General features: G+C 40.2%; 1 protein-coding gene across 1 annotated transcript in view; it reads left to right on the top strand.

The window, feature by feature from the left end:
- Positions 1-21,556, top strand: part of SYT14 (synaptotagmin 14) — a 154,707-nt gene that overhangs the window by 30,159 nt on the left and 102,992 nt on the right. Inside the window, exon 3 of the mRNA XM_075204195.1 lies at positions 19,409-19,549. Coding sequence (XP_075060296.1) covers positions 19,409-19,549 — 141 coding nt within the window. The remainder of the gene's footprint in view (positions 1-19,408; positions 19,550-21,556) is intronic.

Below are 21,556 nucleotides of genomic sequence, written 5' to 3' on the forward strand. Positions count from 1 at the left end.
GTAAATTTTGGACAACAAGAGAAAATAAAAAAATTACAATATCACACACAGCCTGTGAAAGTAAGAATAGAGCATGAACATGTGATACTTTGTAACCACAGAGTCTATGTAACATGGACCAGAGAAGTTGGGTACAATAATGAGATACAGTTGGCTGGATTCTACAGATAGCATGTGATCCCGGGGTCTGGTATCGGGGATGATGCCATGTTGTTGGGTTTTCTCTGTTGATAAGAAAAGGGGGAAGGGTACAGGGAAGGAAAGGTTATGGAAGGGGATAGGGGAGGAGGGTGTGTAGGGGGTTAAGATTGTAAAGAAGGAGAATAGGCGTAATGAGAGCGGCAGAGAGAGCAAGAGTAAAAGGCCTCTCGGGATGGGGTGACCTGCACCACTACTATCCTGAGTGATAAGATAAGCATTGTGTTAGAAGAGAAAAAGAGAGAGATTCAGGTGTTTAGAGGTGACGAAACAGTTCATCTGATGCCAGGTAATGGGGTGTGGTGAAATATGTACCAGGAATCCCATGTTTTGTGAAGGTTTGGTACATTATCTTTTAAAAGACTTGTGACATATTCCATTGACCCTGTATGCCACACTCTAGTGACCAACGCCTGGGGGCATGGAGGGCATGAGGACTTCCAGTCCGCTGCAGTTTATAAGCGGGGAGCTGCACATACATGCTTTACAAGTTTGTCTCTGTGTTTATCAATGGTTTTCATCGGAGAGCAAAGCAGCATGACTAGTGGATCAAGGGTTACTTCTGTGTCCATGATCTGGGTAAGTAGTGCAGACATCTGTTGCCATAAATATGATATATGAGGACATTACCACTATATGTGGTACAAAGTCCCCACTCCTCCACACCCCCTCCAGCAGAGATCAGATTTGCCCGGGTAAAGTCTGTGTAGACGTGTGGGATCCATATACCAGCGTGTGTAGACTTTATTTGCATTTTCTTTGATTGAAGTGTTTATTGATACCTTTGATATTCTGATCCTAATCTTGGACCTCCCTCCATGTCCAGGGTGCTCTGGGTATCACGCTCCCATGCTAATTCAAATGGTTCCAAAAGCTCGGTATCCGCTGATAAGGAAACATGGTAAATATGGGACACCTGGAAATACCACTCAGTACTTGCAGAACTTCTCGAAAATGGTATTTTTACCGTGATTTTCTTGCGGACGTTTGATCTCTCAGATGTATTAAAGTGAGATATGTAAAATTGCCAGAGATGTGTTTCTGTGAAAATCGTCATTTCCAAAATTGATAGAGATCAAAGTCCAGATTGTTTGCCACTCTAGCTATACAAGTCTCGAATGTATAAAGCTTTGATTAAGCAAACGCTCCCGAGTTTGCTATAAACATCGCTAGATACAACATGCTGCTTCCTAGCTGCGTGATTAGTAAGCACATCACTGTTACACTGCCCTGTGTATAGAGCAAGAGGTCTGGCAGCTGACAAAAGTGTAAAAATAGAGAAATGTTCAAAAAGAAAAATGCGTGGGGTCCCCCTGTCCGAGCACTATTAACCCTAGTGCTGCCAGCCTACTGCTGGATGCGTGAAAATCGGGAAAAATTTGCGTGGGGTCCCCCCGATTTTCACATAACCAGCACTGGGTGGGTGGGTGACGCTATAGCAGGGGGACATGCGGCAGGGGTCCTCCTGCCATAATGACAAACCATCCCCGGGCTGTTCAGCTCTGGGCTGGATTCCCTAGGAAGTGGGATCCGCTGAAGAAAAAAACGAGCAGGCCCCCCCTCTAGGTGTAACCCCTGGGCAGTGGGTGTAGGGTAATATCGGCAATTATAATGTTAAAAAAAACACAGACGCCATTTTGTTTTGTGGAATTACAAATACCATTTATGCCAGGGTGCCATAAACAGTGTGGGCATGCTGATGCTTGCATAACTACAAGGACCAGCATATCCATGGCAGCCAGGTCATGCTGGCACTTGGAGAACCACAATTGCCAACATGGCCTGACACCCGTGCCTGGCTGAGACCTGTAGTTCCACAAAACAAAATGTTAAAAAAAACACTGTCACTCACCGGACCGTGAGTGCCTCTTCCCGGACATTTAGGAACCGTGGCCGTCCTCCATCCTGAGGGTCTGCGCATGCGCAGCCCTTTTCTACCCTTCAGTGTATGTCCCTTTAACTTAATTGGCAGATCAGGCAACACTCCCTATATTAAGCACCTGTGGTCAACACCACGTTGCCTGATCTTGGAGTCTCATTCCCCATGAGTCTCTGAAGGTGTTCCTGTGTTTCCTCGTGTATTCAGCGCTGCTGATTCCTGTGGTTTCCAAACCACTTCTACCTCTGTGGTTTCCAAACCACTTCTACTACTGTGGTTCCCATACCACTTCTACCATCAAGTGTATCATCGTGACTGTTAGCTGATTCCTATCCGCTGCCTCCGTGCACTACAGTCTTCTAAGCCACTTCAACTCTATCTCATATCATTGTGACTGTTTGCTGATTCCTATCCGCTGCCTCCGTGCACTTCAGCCACTCTCCACATCTACTCACCTGTTCATCATCAAGACTGTGAGCTGATTCCTATCCGCTGCCTCTGTGCACTACAGTCTCCAGCTTACAACTCGTCTGTGTTTCAACATCGTGACTGTTAGCTGATTCCTATCCGCTGCCTCCGTGCACTACAGACTCCAGCTTGCAACTCGTCTGTGTTTCATCATCGTGACTGTTAGCTGATTCCTATCCGCTGCCTCTGTGCACTGCAGTCTTCATCTCATCTCTCCCGTGTTTCCTCGAGACTGCTGCTATTATTGCCATCCTCTACTCTCCGTGATCAACAGCCCCTGGTCTACTCTGCTCACCCGTGTTCCATCGCTATTTGCATCTGCTGGTTGCTACTGGTTACCTCCGTGTGTCCGCAGAGTCCTGCTGCTGCTGCCAGCGCTAGTCGTCCATCTACTGCTGATCCGCTCTCCACGCCTTCCTGTGTTCCGCTGGTCTCTACCCGCCTGTCAGCATTGGATTCGTGTCTCATCCGCTATCCTGCTGCTAGATCATCACCATTCTCCTGGGTCCTCCAAGAGTCCAGTTCCGCGTTCTACCGATTCCTGTGGATTCGTGTCCCTGTTGGTTTACTTACCTGTGCGCTGCACCTACTAGACCTCTGCTTCCTCCATCCAGGGACTTCTCATCCTGCCGGCCTCCTGCCGCTCAGGTATCGCTGCACTCCTGTCTGACTGCCTGCTTCTGAACCACGGTATGCATACTTCTCATTGACTGTGCTGGTGTATTGCATATCTTGCTGGACTGTGTTGGTTCTCCTCTGGAGTCTGCTATCCGCTGAGTCTGTTGCCATCATTGACTGTACTATCTTGTTCCGGATTACTTCAAGAGACTTTCCATATTTGCAGTGCTGTTCAGTCATTCATATATCTATATTGTGCATATTACTGTGGATCGTGTTAAGGTGCCGTGTTTACCCTGTGTTGCAGTCTCTCCCCGTGCACCTCCTCACATATATATTCAGTGGTACAACTTGCTAGTAGCAGACCACTGATCCCTGTTTCCAGTTTCACCTGTTCCAGTATCCTCTCACATAGCAGCGGTACAACTTGCTATCCGCAGACCGCTGACTCTCATCACCTCCTCGTTTCTGTTGGACATTCCTCCTCACTATAGCAGTGGTACAACTTGCTATCGCAGACCACTGACTACCTTCACGTGTCCTTGTCCATACAGTTCCTCGTGTACTATTACCTCCATATTACCAGTGTTGCTAGTCATAGACTTTCCTGAGCATCTCATCATCTGCTATTTACTGTTCCGTGATCACCCTGCTACCAGAGTACCCTGTTACCACCTACATTGCTCTGGTAAGCCTACCACCTGGTGATCCCTGGGTAAAGACTCCTAGTGCCCGTGACAAACACAACTCCCTGTTTAAAACCACCATTTTTTTATTAAAAATAATAAAACCTCCAAAATACTCAACAATTTGATGTCTTCATCTGTTGTCAGCAGCTTTTAATCTAAATGTGTTTAAAAACCATGTACCAAATAATTCCAAATGACCTTTTGTTCTTCTGGCCAGAAGGGCCCCCTTGTTGATTGCAGTCTTCTTTTCCCCAGGCTAGAAGAGACCCCATAATTGTATTCCAAATCCATAACATGCTTGGTTTAAAAAATAAACCCTGATTACAGACGCCGGAAGCTTAGCTTGTATCTAATTCAAGCTCCGATACGCAATGAGTTTAGCTCAGGCAAAGGTCTATTTGTAGTCTAAGGGATTTTCCCACGCTGTCATGGGAAAATCCCTTAGACTATAAATAGACTTTGCTCTTGTGATAGAGCGTGCCATAGTCCTTGGTGATGAGTATCCCTAAGTATCGTAGGGATTTGGGCACCATTGGCTTACAAACTTAGTCTAGAGAGTCCGTTTTTGTGCGTCCGAAGAAAGCAACCCATTAGTCAGTACAGATGAGGAGGAGTGATAATAGAGAGCTTGAATAGCGGTGAGAAAGGCCCCATGAAACTCAAAGTGTCTAAAAGTGCGGAACATGAAAGGCCATAAGATCCTGTCAAAGGCCTTCTCCACATTTAAGGCCAGGATGACCGAGGGTATTTTGTTTTTGTTGATGTGTGCAATAATGGCTATGGTCCTCCTTGTGTTGTCCAGAGCTTATCTGGAGGGAACAAATCCTACCTGGTCAGGAAAAATTAGAGACATCAGGTGGGTGTTTAAACGTATGGCTTGTACCTTGGCAAATAGTTTTATGTCCACGTTGAGGAGCGACATTGGGCAATAACTGGCGCAACACATCGGGTCCTTGTTCGGTTTTGGGATTACTACTATTGTGGACCTAGTGCTTTGGTCGTGGAACTTCCCTCCCTGCATTATATGGTTGTACATAAAGGTTAGTTGAGGCACTATTTCTTTGGAAAAGGTCTTATAATGAGACATCATAAACCCATCTAAGCATGGTTATGTAGAGCTCTATTCGGATTTGAGGGCCAGTGTGACTTCCTCTTCTGTGACCTTGCAGTTGAGGGAAGTGATCTGCAGTGGGGAGAATGTGGGTAGAGAACATTTCTCCAAATATGTGTTTATCGTCTTGGTGTCTGGAGCTTGGGAGGATTGTGTAGAGTGAAGGTTGTATAGTGTCTCGTAGTAGATTTGAAATGTGTCATTAATAACTCTTAGGTCAAAAGACAAGGCTCCTTTTTTATTTCTAAGTGAGGTAATGGCCTGCGAGGCACATTTCGCTTTAAGCCTATTGGCCAGTATCTTGTCAGCCTTATCTCCTGTTTCATAAAATGACTTTTAACCATCTAAGTTGCTGTTCCGTACGTTTGGCTTTTATTGTTTGGATCTCCCCCCTCACTTTTTGTATGTGTTGAAATAGCGTATGGGAGTGGGTCTGTTTGTGTAGGGTTTTGAGTTCTTTAATTTGGGCAGACAGTTAATAAAATGCTGCAGTGCGTTCTCTTTTCCTCCATGAATGCGAATTGGATAATATCTCCTCGAATAACTGCCTTTTGGGCCTCCCAAATTGTGGACTTAGGGACCTCCGGGTTGGAGTTTAATGTGAAGTACTGAACAATAGAGGCTGAAATATTTTCCCTGAAATTAGGAAGTTTAAGAAGCGTCTCGTTTATTTTCCATGAGGTCCACCCTCTGGGTTTTTGGAGAAGGTTAACAGTCAGCGACAGGATAGAGTGGTCAGACCACATATTTGGTGTGATATCAGCTTGGGTGATGTGCCGAAACGTTTGCGCACAGCTCAGAAACATATCGATACGTGAGTAAGATTTATATGGGAATGAGTAGAATGTGTAATCCCGGGAAGTTGGATACAGTGCGCGCCAGATATCAAAGAGACCAGCCTCGGTTACCTGTTTCTGGAGGATTCTCGTGTGAGGTGATGTTCTTAGGGAAGGGTCTGGAGGCTGACTTGTCCAGGCAAGGCGACATAACCGTGTTAAAATCACCAGTAGAAGCAGTCTCTTGCGTATGTGATGTAATGTGGAGAAAAAAGACGACCGACCTGTATTGGGGGTCTATTAGGCGTGTAAATGTTAGTGAAGGTAATGTCTAGGTGACCAATCTTTCCCATAATCATGAGAAAGCGTCTCTCCGGGGTCCTCCTTGCTTTCGGAGAGAACGAAGGGGACGGAGTTACGAATCATGATAGCCACTCCATTTCCCTCGGAGAAGTGGAAGGCGTAGTGTACCGTAGAAAAGCGGTGGACATACCACCTTTTAATGTAGATTAGATAGAAATTACTTTTGTTTTAAAGGTAGCATCTATGTCAATACAGAAGAGTTTTTTGTGTTCATCTGTATCTGAGCTTTACCTTATAAAAAGTATTTTCTGATGGGGAGTTTCCTAATAAATTTATGTAAATCAATGTATGTGTCAAATGTATTAAGTATATTGTATGGGGCACTTTTTATTATTTCTTTATTTTTCCCTCCTTTGACTTGTTTAGTTTTAAGTTCTTTTTCTGCTTGTTGTTGGTTGTCAGTGAGTGATATGAATCTTCTACAGAGTTTATTGGAATCTGGTTCTACACATACAAATTGTGTACTATTGTATTGTATGTGGATGTGTGCGTTAGTATTTGCTTGTTTTCTGTAATTTTACAAATACCTGCAGTGGTACTATTTCTGATTTTATTTCGAGCCTTGTTTGAATGATTGTATAACTGTAGTTTTATATGCATTAAGGCATTATTTTATTGTGGGATGTTTGTGTTTAAGGGATAACCTGTTGGTCTGGAGCAGGGGTAGGCAACCTGCGGCTCTCCAGGTGTTGTGAAACTACAAATCCCAGCATGCCTTGCCACCTATCTGCTGGTTATCTACTGGCAAAGCATGCTGGGACTTGTAGTTTTACAACATCTGGAGAGCCGCAGGTTGCCTACCCCTGGTCTGGAGTGTTCCTAATAAGTTGGTTATTTGTATGGAACCAACTTTTCCCTGTGATAATTTCTGTAATTATGTCTATGCTATATTCTCATTTGTTGCTGATATGTGAAATTGAGTTGTGTTTTGTACTTTTAGCATTCTTACCACCTTTGTTAATGTCCTAGTTGTTATGACTTTAAATGTTTGATTTCCAAGCTCTATGGTTTGATTTATAATCCAGTTTGTCTCCTTGGAACTAGTTGCCTTCTTACGTTCTAATTTTGATTTCTGTCTAATATATTCTTATTGAGTTCTTGCAAGTTTCTAAAATCATCTATGTCCACAGTGGTTTCTAGTTTTTGTTTCTCAATCTCCCCATTATATGTGTTCACTTGCTCTGTCAGTCTGTCCCTTAGCCTCAAGTGCTTCAAATGCTCCCTCAAAACTCACCTGTTCACAAAGCTCACCAGATTGCTGCCTAACACCTCCCTACCAGCCCCTTCTTCTTCCCCACTCTGTGTCATCCCCTTGTCTTCCACTTCAATCCCTCCCTATTGGATTGTAAGCTCTGACAAGCAGGTCCCTCCTTCTTCTTGTTGCCCCCCACCCCCTCTTCCCCACTTGCTTTACAGTCATCCTTTGACATCTTTAGTTATCCTCCCCATCCTTGTAACTGCCCAGGAATAACCCAATGTAAAATGACTTGGTTTATGTTAACTTTCTGTTATTGGTACTTGTATTTGTTACCCAACTTTTCAGTTACACTATGTACATTTTTGTGAGCTTTTGTTTGTTGATGTAGTCTATGTCTACCTTGTTTGTACTACCCTCATGTATAGCTCTGCTGAACATTGAGCACCCTATAAATAAATGCTAATAATGAAAAGATTATATTTTCTAGAGATTGGTTCCTATCAATAAGCAACTTAAGTGGTACAAAAGAGCAAATATCCCATATATTATTCCATTTGTCCAAAAATTTTGTAATTTCAAGATTACAAGTGGGACTTTTTAATATTCTAAGTCCCCTATGGATTCCTTTAAAAACAATAAAATAATTATCTTCATCAGATTTTATTGTATGGTTTGGCGATGTCCTCCTCCGTTTTGTTTCCCATTGAGCTCCAGCACAACTATAACTGACAGTAATTGACAACAAGGTGGTCTTATTCTAAGGGGGGTATTCAATTGTTCGGCTTGACGGCCGAAAAACTCGCGCTCTAAAACTATTACCGTTAATACGGTAAAACTGCGCTCAAAAACCGTTCATACAGTAATTTACTCGCTGAAATTCAGCGCGTAATTACCGTATTAACGGTAATAGTTTTAGAGCGCAAGTTTTCCGGAGGTCCGGACGAACAATTGAATACCCCCCTAAGTGTTATATAACTGCCCTGAAGTAAGAGTGCTCCAAGGAACTAGAGAGGCTCACAATGGACCTGATTCATTAAGGATCTTATCTTGAGAAACTTCTTATTTCAGTCTCCTGGACAAAACCATGTTACAATGCAAGGGGTGCAAATTAGTATTCTGTTTTGCACATAAGTTGAATACTGACTGTTTTTTCATGTAGCACACAAATACTTGATAGCTTATTTGTACACTGAAATTTAAAGTTGATATTTGTGTGCCACATGAAAAAACAGTCAGTATTTAACTTATGTGCAAAACAGAAAACTAATTTGCACCCCTTGCAATGTAACATGGTTTTGTCCAGGAGACTGAAATGAGAAGTTTCTCAAGTTAAGATCCTTAATGAATCAGGTCCAATGCGGCTAGACAGATAAGCAGCAATAACTTTCTACCTGTCCGATCCCTGGAATTTGGGATCTGCCTCAACAAGGTGTGTGATCTCACCCAGTAGCTTTTCAGTAGAGAGCTCAGAAAACTCAGTGAGGAGCTGAGGAGACCGCTGCTCAGTGGACAGCTCCGTCTAAGAGCTGTGGTGTATTCTACAAGAGGCAGGAAAGCTGAGACAGCAGATAGACCACAGTGACTGGCTGTGGAGGGATCCCCAGCTATAGAAGGAATGTGTGTGTGCTGCTAAAGAGAAAGTGCTAAGCTAGCTGTCCACTGGTTAGAGAGGGGCCAAAACATGAGGTATACATACAATTAGTCTTCTTTATTTGTTATTATGACATATCCTCAATATAGTGGTACAGGGTCACCTTGTAAAATATAACGGGTCTCTTTGTCATGTGTAGTGTATGATAAATGCTTCGTATCTTTCTGGTCCATTCGGTGAGGAGTACGTTGATAAATGGTGCATGAACTTGCACTATCCCACACAATGGGGAGAGATATAGTGCAGCAGGAAGTTCAGCTTAAGTTCATAAATACAATTTCCTTTTGAAGTAATCCCTTTTTATATGATTATGATTGCAAACTCACTTGATCTATTTTATCTACATGTATCTGACATTCTTTCTCCATCCATTGTCCAAGGTCTAACTACAGCCATTATGAATTAAGTATACACAAGCGCTCATTGAAAGTATGCTACGGCATGAAAAGAGAGGGAGCCATTGATCATATTACATCTCCTCTGTGTGTGAACGTATTCTAGATGAAAGTTTACATTCATGACATGCTTTTATACTGCTCATGTTTTGACAAGCAATGCTTTTTCAAACATACAGGAATATACTTTGAGAAAGGTGAGGTATAATCATTCTTGTCTAATCTGTTAAGGTCGCCTATTTTTTTTAGTGCTTCAAAGCTCCGCACAATACAAGTACACAGCTCTACAAATAAAATGGTTATTTAAAGCATAGGCATTGTCTACTCTCCAGGCATTCGTTTTGCAGGCAAAACAAATATTCGCGAGAATGTAGCCTCAATTATTCTATAGATAGGGAAGGGCTCGGTAGTGTAGAGTAAAATGGAATTGGGGAGACGGCGGATAGAGGAACTTTGTAGCATAGATGTAAGCGTTATGAAGAAGGGAAGAGGAATGATTGACATCTGCAGTAAGGACCTTTACATGCTGGAGGTAAACATATCAAGTTACGATTTGGAATTTTCCACAATATTCTCGGGTGAGTGTAAACTCGTCAATGTATTAAAGTGCGAGTTGAAAGAAAATCGTCAGTAAAGTGTTTTGTTTTTTTTTTTCAAAATTGCCATTCCCAAAATCGCTACTAATTGCGGCCCCTACATTTTGCCACTCTACCAATACAAGTCGCCATATGTATGAAGCTGCGAGTTTACAAACTCGCCCGAGACTGCTGTGTAAATCGCCACATTAAGCACGCTGTTTTGGATAGGCAAAATTAGCAAAGGCATCAGCTTTCCACTGCTGGCCAATGTTAACATAACAGGAGGCACAATACAAGTTATCAGGGTAACCATGAATTCTGGATTAGAGGGACATAAATTATTATTAATTATCTGCAGTTTGTGAATAAATTAGTGGGCCAAATTTCATTAATGATTATGTGTAAGATAATTTTTTTTTTTAATTATATTATTGTGTCTTACTATTTCATTATCAGTGGGGCAATAATATTTTTTTTTCTGATGTGGCAACACTTAATATTTCCAGATGGGGGAAAATGGTTGAGCAATGGTTTTCGCTGCTTTGTAGATCACTAACTTTTCTGTCCCCATAAAGTTCTATTGGGTCTGTGGTAACCAATGAAAAGTAGGTTCATAAATTGTGTAACTTGACGCAATGGCAATTGAACAGAGAAAACCACTGTTTTCTCCAGTTTTATGGCTTATCACACCATTGTTTTTTCTAGGAGATTTTGTAGTTTAGGAATAATGTTAATGGCGAATTGACACATGAAGTAGGAATGTCCCACAATGGACACTGTACTTGTATCGTCACTTCAGGGATAGTGTCCATATCCACCAGCACGAAGGACATACCCTGTTCCATGCTCTTTACTACGTTACCTCTTTGTCTGAGGTCCGGGTATGACACTGGTACAAAGTGTCCTTTGTACCAGTGAGCTTGGACAGTTTTCAGGAGATACTGCCCATAACACAAAGTGGGCACACGATGTTTGCATTGGGCTTCTATTGTTTCAGGACATGACACTATAATTGTTGTATACTCTTTTAATGCCCCTTTTTGGTAAGTGCCGTCAGTGGCTCAGAAATGAATATGTTTTGTATACAGTTTGCAGTATAGTCTTTTTTCTTTGTGCTCTATCTGTTCAGTATAATTAAAGTTAATATTTGGTTGCTGTTAGTTTCACCACACTATTAAAGGAATCTTATTACGGGTTGTGATGTAGGCAATTTTAAGCAGGTATCAGCATTTAAGCCACATTAATTAGTTTTAGACATTAAATATAGCCCAACGCTTAAGTTTGAGGTGCCTGTTCCTATTTCCTGGGGCCACTTGACAAAACGTGCTGTATTCGAATGAAGACAATGCTATCTATTTATGCACTGCGTCCTCTATTACAATGGTAAAATATACTAAGCTGGCAAAGTGCTGTAAACTACAGCATAGACAAATGAGGAGCGAGCTGATTGTAATGTGCTCACGTGACTTCCTTGTTTGTACATCAGTCAGATAGTATTACAGCAATTAAATCAATAATTAAAGCGCCATTAACATATGGACAGGTAGCCATATGGTCTTAAGCCACAAAGGATCACTTGATAGTATGCTTAGTGATAGGACACATGCAGACACTCTGATGGCAGAGAATATGTCCTGGATTCTGAATATATTGTAATATTACTTGACATTGATCTTAAGCTTTCATCACAAGCTGATAAGTTTGCAGAAACATTATATCATCAGGGTTCGGAGCTTCTCAGGTAAGGAAAGTCTACACCTCAAGGCTAGGTGTTTATTTAAAGCATGAGCTGTATAATTGTTACTGTGCTACCAGTGTATATAGGGCACGTGCATTTTTGTAACATTGCACAGCTTGACCTGTAATTTATATTATTTAAGGACTGTGCTGGTCTCCAATTATACTACTAATTAATTTTGCTTTTGCTGTAACTTGTTAAAATACTTTGAATTTTGGTAATAACGTAGAATGACGTATACATCAATCCTCGTTTAAGCTATTTGTCCTGCACATAAATTGTGTATTCTACTGGTGTAGTAGGGGAATCTGCACTCATCACCCTCATTGTATTGGGAATATAATTGTTTTAGCCGAATACAAATCACAAGTCAATCTTTTCTTTGTACAGTAGTATACATTTTACTTACCATCTGATCCTAATTTCCATTCTCCCAAGTTTTAACAGTTTCTCCCTGGAATGATTTGTTCATGGAAAGTCCCTATTCTTGAATATCGACCATTTCCACAATACAATTGCACATAGTCTGTATATTGGATGTAATTCTAACAATATTTTCTTGTGATTTTTGTTTTATGTTACTATTAGTAAAAAGTTATTTAAAATAATTAAAGGTAGAGTATAAACAAGTTGGATAAACATATATCGCTGGGTTTTGTAGGTCATCTACACTTTCTAGAGAATACCATGAGTAAAATGCCATTTTGTCAACTATAATACCTTAGTTGCATTGTGCCCTTTCTATTTGCCATAGCTCATTTACATCTTATAGAGAATAAAGTTACCTCTAAATTATAATCCTATTAGAAACCTCCAAAGAGTTACGCAGCCATAAAAAAGACTGCAGGCCAAGTACAATAAAGGGGAACATCATTATTTCTTATAATATACTAGACTGAATTAAGAACAACAATGACATTTCAATTAGCTTCAAATTGATTATTTTCTGAAATTTGTTTATTTTATACACTTCTCCATATCGCAAAGATTGCACATAGTGTCCATGTATAGAACGAACCTAACAATATACAAACCATATAAATGGGACCCTTACCCAGAATATATATTACATCTGTTGGACCATGGTTACTTTATCCTATATAGTGGTTTGAATGAAGGCGCATAATACATCAAAAGATAGTAACATGTTTCTCTGTATACTGTGCACTCACTATTATTATTATTATTATTATTATTATTATTATTATTATTATCATTATTTATATGGCACCACAAGGGTCTATAGTGCAGTACAGAGGGGGAGTACCAGTGCTAAGGTTACAGTATAGAGTAGTAGCATGTAACTAGTACTAAACTCTGCCATAATGTTAAATACAGCACATTATAATGCATAAGATGTTGAAAATGTATATTAATTTGTTGTTTCACTTGCTTATGTTTATGTTGCTGTTATCTATATGAATAATAATCATATGCAATAATATAACAAAGTAAATAATAATTATTCAGCATTTTGCATACTATAATTGAATGTGCTCTCTTGGAAATCTTGAAATACCTTACTAGAGATTTTAATTCAGGAATTTGGCATAAATATAATGATTAATATATACATGCTAAGGTTTTAAAGTGCGTTGTGAACATACTACAGTTTTGTATAATATTTTGGGGTATACTTACTGAACTGGGGGTTTGAAAAAGTGGAGATGTTGCCGATAGCAACCAGATTCTAGCTGTCATTTTGTAGATTGTACTAAGCAAATGATAACTAGAATGTTTGGTTACTACAGACAACATCTCCACTTTTTCAGACCCGCAGTAACTTTAGCCCTTTGTCTTTTTTCTATGTTTATCTGTTTAAAATACCTCTATACCTAAAGTACAAGTTGTCTTATATAATAGACATACTAGTAACATTCACATGTATACTAAGAGTCAGAAGCTTATTGGAACTGAACATATGTGAGATAAAGTTGTGATTGCTGGAAATATCTTTATTCTCCAGATAGCTTATTGTGTTTCTATAATGTAATGAATAATATAGTGCGCCTTCTTCAGAGTATTATCAATATCCTTTATTTATAAAGCACCAACATATTATACAGCGCTATACATAGGGATTATGATGCATATGAATGACATACAATGGATGAATCACAAGGTAAAATGGCTCTGCTCTAATGAGCTTACAGTCTGAGAGGTGTGGGGAAAACTTCATACATAAGGAAACAGAATAACAATTGTAGCTGGTGGTAGGTAAATGTGTGTGGCTGATTGTCACAATCTGGTGTTTTGCAGCATGGATCGATCCTGGTCAAATGGAGGACAAAAGTATAGTCAAGGTCAGGTACATCCGACAGTCAGGAATGATGAATGAGACACAATAATCGGCAACTGCATGTTTGCATTGCCAGATATTGATAGCCGCTAGTATTATTATCGTATATTTGTACTGCGCCACAGTGCTCCACAGCGTCGTACAGTAGGTTAAAACTTTACATACATAAAACAGGGACATACAAGGTAGACAAAATAAATGCAGACATGAAAACAAAGGGTATGAAGGACTCTGCTCATTAGAAAGCTTACATTCTATGTGGAAGAGGGCACAGCTGTAATAAAAGGAGCTAGCATGGCTTAGAGTGGAGATTGGAATAGTTGTGAGGGTGTATTAGTGTGAATAGTGTTATCGAGGATAATATCTCCTCTAAAAAAGATGGGTTTTCAAAGAGCTTCTTAAAATTTGAAGGCTGCGGGAAAGTCTGATTGAGTGTGGTAGGGAAATTCCATAAGTGGGGAGCAGCACGGGAGAAGTCTTTTAGGCAGGAGTGAGAAGAGGTTACTAGAGATGAGACAAGGCGCAGGTCAGAGGTAGATCTAAGAGGGCGGGAAGGAGAGCATTTTAATATGAGATTTGAGATGTATGAAGGGGTGGTGGTGTTGAGGGCTTTGTAGGTAAGGGTGAGTAATTTGAATTTGATTTTGGAGGACACAGGGACTCAGTGTAGGGATTTGCAAGTGGTGCAGCAGATGTGGAGCGGTGAGAGAGGAAGATCGGTCTTGCAGCAGCATTTAGGATGGATTGAAGTGTGGATATATGGGTGTCAGGACTGCCAGATAGCAGGAAGTTGCAGAAGTCAAGACGGGAGATGAGAGAATGGATAAGAGTTTTGGTAGCAGAAAACTGCGTTTTCTGGCTATGTTTTTAAGTTGGAGTTGACAGGACTGGGAGCGAGTCTGTAAGTGAGGAATAAAGCACAGGGCGGAGTCAAGTGGGACACCAAGGCAGCAGGCTTGGGAACATGAGGAAATTGTGGTGTTATTGACAGTGAGGAAGATTTGAGGGCAGATGGTGACTCTGGCAGGAGGGAAGATAATACGCTCAGTTTTGGACACGTTGAGATTTAGGTAGTGTTGGGACATCCATGTGGATATAGCAGAAAGACAGTTGGTTACACAAGATAATACAGAAGGAGAGAAGTCAGAGGAAGAGATATAGGGTTGTGTGTCATCAGAGTAGAGGTGGTATTTGAGGCCGAATGAGCGAATTAGTGCCCCAAGAGAAGTGTACAATAAAAAAATGTAAAGGGCCAAGAACAGACCCTTATGGGACCCCAACAGATAGTGGGAGTGGAGGGGAGGATGTGCCAAATGTAGAAACACTAAAGGATCGGTTCGATAGGTAGGAAGTGAACCAGGAAAGAACTGTGTCACGAAGGCCAATGGTGTGAAGGGTGTGTAGGAGAAGAGGGTGATCAACAGTATCAAAAGCAACAGAGAGGTCCAGGAGAATGAGTGTGATGAAATTACCCTTAGATCGGGCATATGCACTTTAGTCCGATTCAAGCTCTGGGCATCTATCTTAAGGTACGTGTGTTTTAGCCCTATCACTTGTACCAGCTGCAGGACAGGTGTAAGTGCCGACTGATAGAGATGACTGACATGTAGACATGCCAGAACTTGTGCATGCAAGTAAGAGAAACTATAAAAGTGCATTGCATATACATTACACATTAAGAACATCCTGTATTATGTAATTTATGTTTAAAAATATTTTTACATATATGTTTATTAATGATTGTAGCATTAATATTTGTAAATTAATTTTTTGAACTCTTTTTATTTTTGCATGCGTTCTGATGGGACTGGATGCATGTTCGTATCCAGCTCTGTATTCTGTCTGCATACGACAAGTAGCGTATAGACAGAGCGTACTTACACCCAGACTCAAATGGAAACGTTTCTTGAGATCCGCTTGTGCTTGAATACGGGTGTACGTGCTTACAAGGGTCTGTGTGCTTACAAGGGTCTGTGTGCTTACAAGGGTCTGCGTGCTTACAAGGGGTGTACGTGCTTACAAGGGTCTGTGTGCTTACAAGGGTCTGTGTGCTTACAAGGGGTGTACGTGCTTACAAGGGTCTGTGTGCTTACAAGGGTCTGTGTGCTTACAAGGGTCTGTGTGCTTACAAGGGTCTGTGTGCTTACAAGGGGTGTACGTGCTTACAAGGGGTGTACGTGCTTACAAGGGTCTGTGTGCTTACAAGGGGTGTATGTGCTTACAAGGGGTGTATGTGCTTACAAGGGGTGTATGTGCTTACAAGGGGTGTATGTGCTTACAAGGGGTGTATGTGCTTACAAGGGGTGTATGTGCTTACAAGGGGTGTACGTGCTTACAAGGGTCTGTGTGCTTACAAGGGGTGTACGTGCTTACAAGGGGTGTACGTGCTTACAAGGGGTGTACGTGCTTACAAGGGGTGTACGTGCTTACAAGGGGTGTACGTGCTTACAAGGGGTGTACGTGCTTACAAGTTACATTCATTTTTTTTTAAACACAAGCTGCGTTCACATTGTGTTGGAAGAAAAATCAGGCCCAGAGTTACTGTCAGATAAGTGGTGACTGCCAGCAATGTTTATAGAACCTTTCAGGGTTAGAATGTCATAGAGTGTCACATATAGAGTTTAATAAGGAGCCCATACGTTGGCTGCCTAACTTTATCCCTATTGCCACTAACCTAAATGTGCTCTGATTTGTTGTTAAATAGAAATATAGGGGAGTGGACTTGCACTGCCAACGGCAAATTAAATAACCTTAAATTGTTTTATAAGAGCCAGTTTTTCAGTATTATCTAACTTTTAGTCGCAAATGTTTTACGTTTTTGACCTGAAATCTAATAAAACAATCTTAAGAATAATGTTAACGTAGCATATAGTCAATTCTCTAAAAGCCAGTTATATATGTTTTATTGGCAGTTCTGCATATCACCCTGTGTAATTATCACAAATGGTTTTCTGGGACAACCTTTATCTGACAAATTATCTTTTGAAATCCCAAGTACATAATCGCTTTTAATGGTATAGTATGTCATAGCGTACGGGTGATATAATGATAGCGTTTAAGAAATATGCCCTAATTGTCCTCTAATTTAAACGGCTGCTTTTAACTGTTTTTCTTTTAAAGTTCTTGAATTCGGGGAACTATTTCCACTCATTATCCAGTTCAAGCAGCGTCCTTCTGCTGTGGGCATTTTATTCATGTATTTGTATAAATAAGTATATAGGGGTGTGTGTGTATGTATATATGTATGTGTGTATATATATATATATATATATATATATATATATATATATATATATATATATATATATATATATATATATATATATACACACTTACACACACACTCTGTGGGCACTTTATTATGCAGACCTTTCTAGTACTGGGCAGGACGCCCCTTTGCCCCTAAAGCAGCCTGAATTCTTCATGGTATGGATTCCACAAGGTGCTGGAAACATTCCTTAGAGATTCTGGTCCTTGGTGACATGATGGCATCACGCAGTTGCTACAGATGTGTCGGATGCACTTCCATGCTACAAGTCACCAGTTCCATCACATCCCTAAGGTGCTCTATTGGATTAAGTTCTGGTGACTGTGGAGGCCATTGGAATACACTGACCTCATTGTTGTGTGGAACCAGCCTGAGATGACGCGTGCTTTGTGATATGGCGTGTTATCCTGCTGCTGGAAGTAGATAATAACTAATTATGTTGTGGTAATAGTTTCCTGTAGGTTATATATTTTTACAATATCCTTACTTTTCTGTCAACAGTAAGATAATTGAAAAAAAAGTAAATTCGTATTGGAATAATGAAAAATCGCAAAAATGATTCGCAGTCATAATTTGGTTGTGAACAAAAAAGGTTTATCAACCCTGCGCATGCAGAAGAGACCTGTTTATACTTTACTATGTATGTATATGTCCAAAATGCAATGGCGCTAATGCAAAACAGTCCCACAGTATCTGCCACTTCATGTATGTATTGTAGTTATATTCAGTCATCATCATTGTTTATTTAGAAAATGTCACAACTTCCCTAAAAAATGATGGGCCTGATTCATTAAGGCATGGAAAACTAAAGTATTGTGCGTTTTATAAAAACGCACAGAATGCGGGCATACGCACATCTGTATTCAACTGCAAGAAGAAACGTCTCTTGTGGAATACGGGTCTAGATATGCTCTGCTTATACGGCACTTGCCATATGCAGACAGAGAGAACACTTATAATACATATGTGGGATGTAAAGTCCCAGTACAAAAGAAATAATAATTTTTTTCAATTATTGTCACCTGTTAATAATAAAGTTATCAATAAAAACCATGAAATACATTTAGCAGGATGTTATTAATGTCTACAGTACATAAAATGCTTCATCACTATCATTCAGCATTTACACCTGACCTGTAGCTGGTGTATCTCAGCTGGTGTAAAAATATGTATCGGAGCTCGAGCTTGGCACGCCCTGATTACATGCATACGCCATTCCCCTCCCAGCTTCGCCCAAGAAATCGTAGGCTGTTAAAGTTTCATTTTTGTTCGAAGATGGTTGTACTTATATTCACTGGCATAAAGTTCCTTTCTGGGCATACGCAGGGCAATTTAACGCAAAATAGAGCACATATCGGCATTTACCTTACATATACAAATCATAAAATACAAATAAACAAGTATGGAAAATCATACCAGACACAGAAATAGACAATAAACAGAGACAAAGCAGGTACATTTGAGGTATACAAGAAGGTGGTATCGGAAGATCTGACAAGAGACAGGTTAGTGAGGGCCCTGCTCGTAGATCTTACAATCTAGAGGAGGAGTTAATATCCGAGGCAGTAGGATCAAATGGGATACAAGTAGGGATGGCAGGAGGAGTAAGTAGAGGGATTATCTAATGTAATTTGAAATTAATGTATCTATTTTTTCATGATTTGAAGTCCCTGTTCCTGTCATACGGTTCAAGTATTTTACTTTAGATATTTAAATGTTGATACTTAAAAATTAAATTGCACAACGAGCTAATGCATACAACTGTGCATAGATGTTGAATGCATTTTGAATGATTTGCACTTGCAGAGCAAACTTGTGGAAAATAACAATCACTCTTTGGGCTCATTACAAACATTGGTAATGCTATGTGCATTGAAATGTCACAAAGGCAAAACTGTTCCATCCAGGTTCTTGAAATATAACTATCAATAACTATTAAAGTGCAAATGATGTCTACACAGAGTGGAGGTTACCTCCATTTATGGGTTGAACAAATATTCCAAAACACTCAACAACATTATCATCACCATCACCATCACCATCACCATCACCATCACCATCACCATCCATAATAATGCATATATTTAATTTTGCCTATAATATTAATATTTTTTTTATTTAATTTTTGCATTTCTTTACTGTTTGTTGGTTGTCTAACTATATGTGTTTCTCCTTCTAGTGTCACCAGAGGCTATTGGGTTTCTTTCAGCTGTCGGTGTGTCCATTGTTCTCCTCTTGTTACTATTTCTCTACATTAACAAGAAAATGTGTTTTGGGAAACCTGGAGGTTTCCACAGGGGCGGTTCTGAGAATTATCAAGGTGAGATGGAAATTGGTAAATATTGTAAACCGTTGGATACGGTATCTGAATTTAGCTGTAAATACAGAAATCTGCAATTGCAGGACTAGAATGTGAGATTACGGAGTCATGACCAGGACAGTCTGTATCCTTAGTTTTCATGTCTGCATTTATTTTATCTACTTTATTTGCCTTGTTTTATGCATTGCACAGTTATCCCCACTATCTGTTGTGCCTTGTAAATTAATGACAATAATAATTATAATAATACTCTGTTAATGTAAACATATCGTTGTTTAACTTGCTCTCGATCGCTGGCAATAGAATTATGTTGACGATGAATGGCTTTATTATTATCCTTTATTTATAGAGTACCAATATATTACACAGTCGACGGGAAGAGGTGTGGGAAACACTTGATACATCAGGTAGCAGAATATCAATGATAAGTGGTGGTAGGGAAAGTGTGATTGGCTGATGTAAGCAGAGTTGGGGTAAGTACAGTCATTTTAGAGAAGACGAAGAGGGATAGGCTTCATTGAAGAAATAAATGTTCAGGGACAGTTTAAAGATTTTTAAAGTTGAAGAGAATCAGTGAGTCTGGAGTAGAGCGTTCAATAAAAGGGGAGCTGTACTGGAAAAGTCTTGCAGACAACATGATGAGAGAGGTAAATATCCAGTTCAAAGTTTACTGGAGAACAGAGAACGACTGGAAGAGTATCAATGGATGAGGAAGAAGTCTAGGTCTGATTGAGGGATTTTTAGGCACGGCTGAGTTTTTTTATTCTGGAGTTTATGGGAAGATGTTATTGACATACAGGGACAACAGATGAGGAAGGACAGAAGGTGTAACAGAATTCATGATTGATTACAGGATGGATAGCCTTACAATAGGCAGGGCAGGAGATTCTAATGGGGGTGAACAAAATCTTGGTGGTATCTTGTGTGAGAAAAGAACATATTTTGCAGATGCTGTACAGGAGCAATGACTTAGTGACTGCCCGTCTGAACGTGTGGAATAATGGAGAGTGCAAAGTCGAGGGTTACACTATTAAATTGAGAAGTAGGTATAATTATGCCTTTGACTGTGAGAGAGATCGGGCAGAGGTTTGTGAGAATATAAATGGAATATAAATTCCTATTTTTTTTATATTTAAATGCGATTAAGAAATCCGTGAACAGGTGGATAAAGAACAGTCTTAGGTGTTGTCTAACACAGAAGGAATGAGTGCAGAGGTGTATATGTACACCTAGGGGCATACAAGAGATACTGGAGCCATACGTGGATATCAGTGAACTCCAATAAAGAAGATTGGAAGTGAGGATTAGGTGTCATATAAGGGAACTGTGAATGGTTAGTCGGACAAGCATGAGGGGAACTTAGAAAGGATAATATCACAGATGCTTTGGGAATGGAGCGTTTGCAGTTGTGTGAAGGTTGTCAACCGTTTCAAATGCAGAATAGAGATTGGGAAGGAGTAGGAGGGATAATTAACCCTTTGATTTAGGAACTAAGTTAGCAGCTGTGTGTGAGTGTGGTTTATGCGGAGTGAGTTTGGTGAAAGTCCAATTGAAGAGGGTCTAGTAGGGAGTTCAATGTGAGAAAAATTATCAATTTCTTTTGTTCCAAGCAAGACTTTTGTGAGCTTGGGAAACTCCAATAACAACATAAGGAAATGAGACCTCTCTAATTTAAATGTTTAGTAGCAGTTTATATGCTTGTGGAGGAATGAGTAATACAGATCATGACTGAGGAGCCAGCACTGTGCACTAGTAGTGTCTTTTCCTAGCACTGTGCGTCTGATGCGAGGCTGCTATACTGAGGTGTCAGGCTACTATTTATACAGCAGAATCATATAAGTATTGCACAGTAGCACAATGCACAAGTAAAGCAGCCATCCTTGCAGCTACGTAGTTCCCTGAGTAGGTGTGAAGTTTGCAAATCGTATAAGTACTATACAGTAGAACAATACACAAATAAAGCAGCATTCCTTGCAGCTACGTAGTTTCTGATCTGACACTGCCTCT

Source organism: Mixophyes fleayi, chromosome 3 (genome assembly GCF_038048845.1).
Source record: "Mixophyes fleayi isolate aMixFle1 chromosome 3, aMixFle1.hap1, whole genome shotgun sequence".
In the NCBI taxonomy this organism is placed as follows: domain Eukaryota; kingdom Metazoa; phylum Chordata; class Amphibia; order Anura; family Limnodynastidae; genus Mixophyes; species Mixophyes fleayi.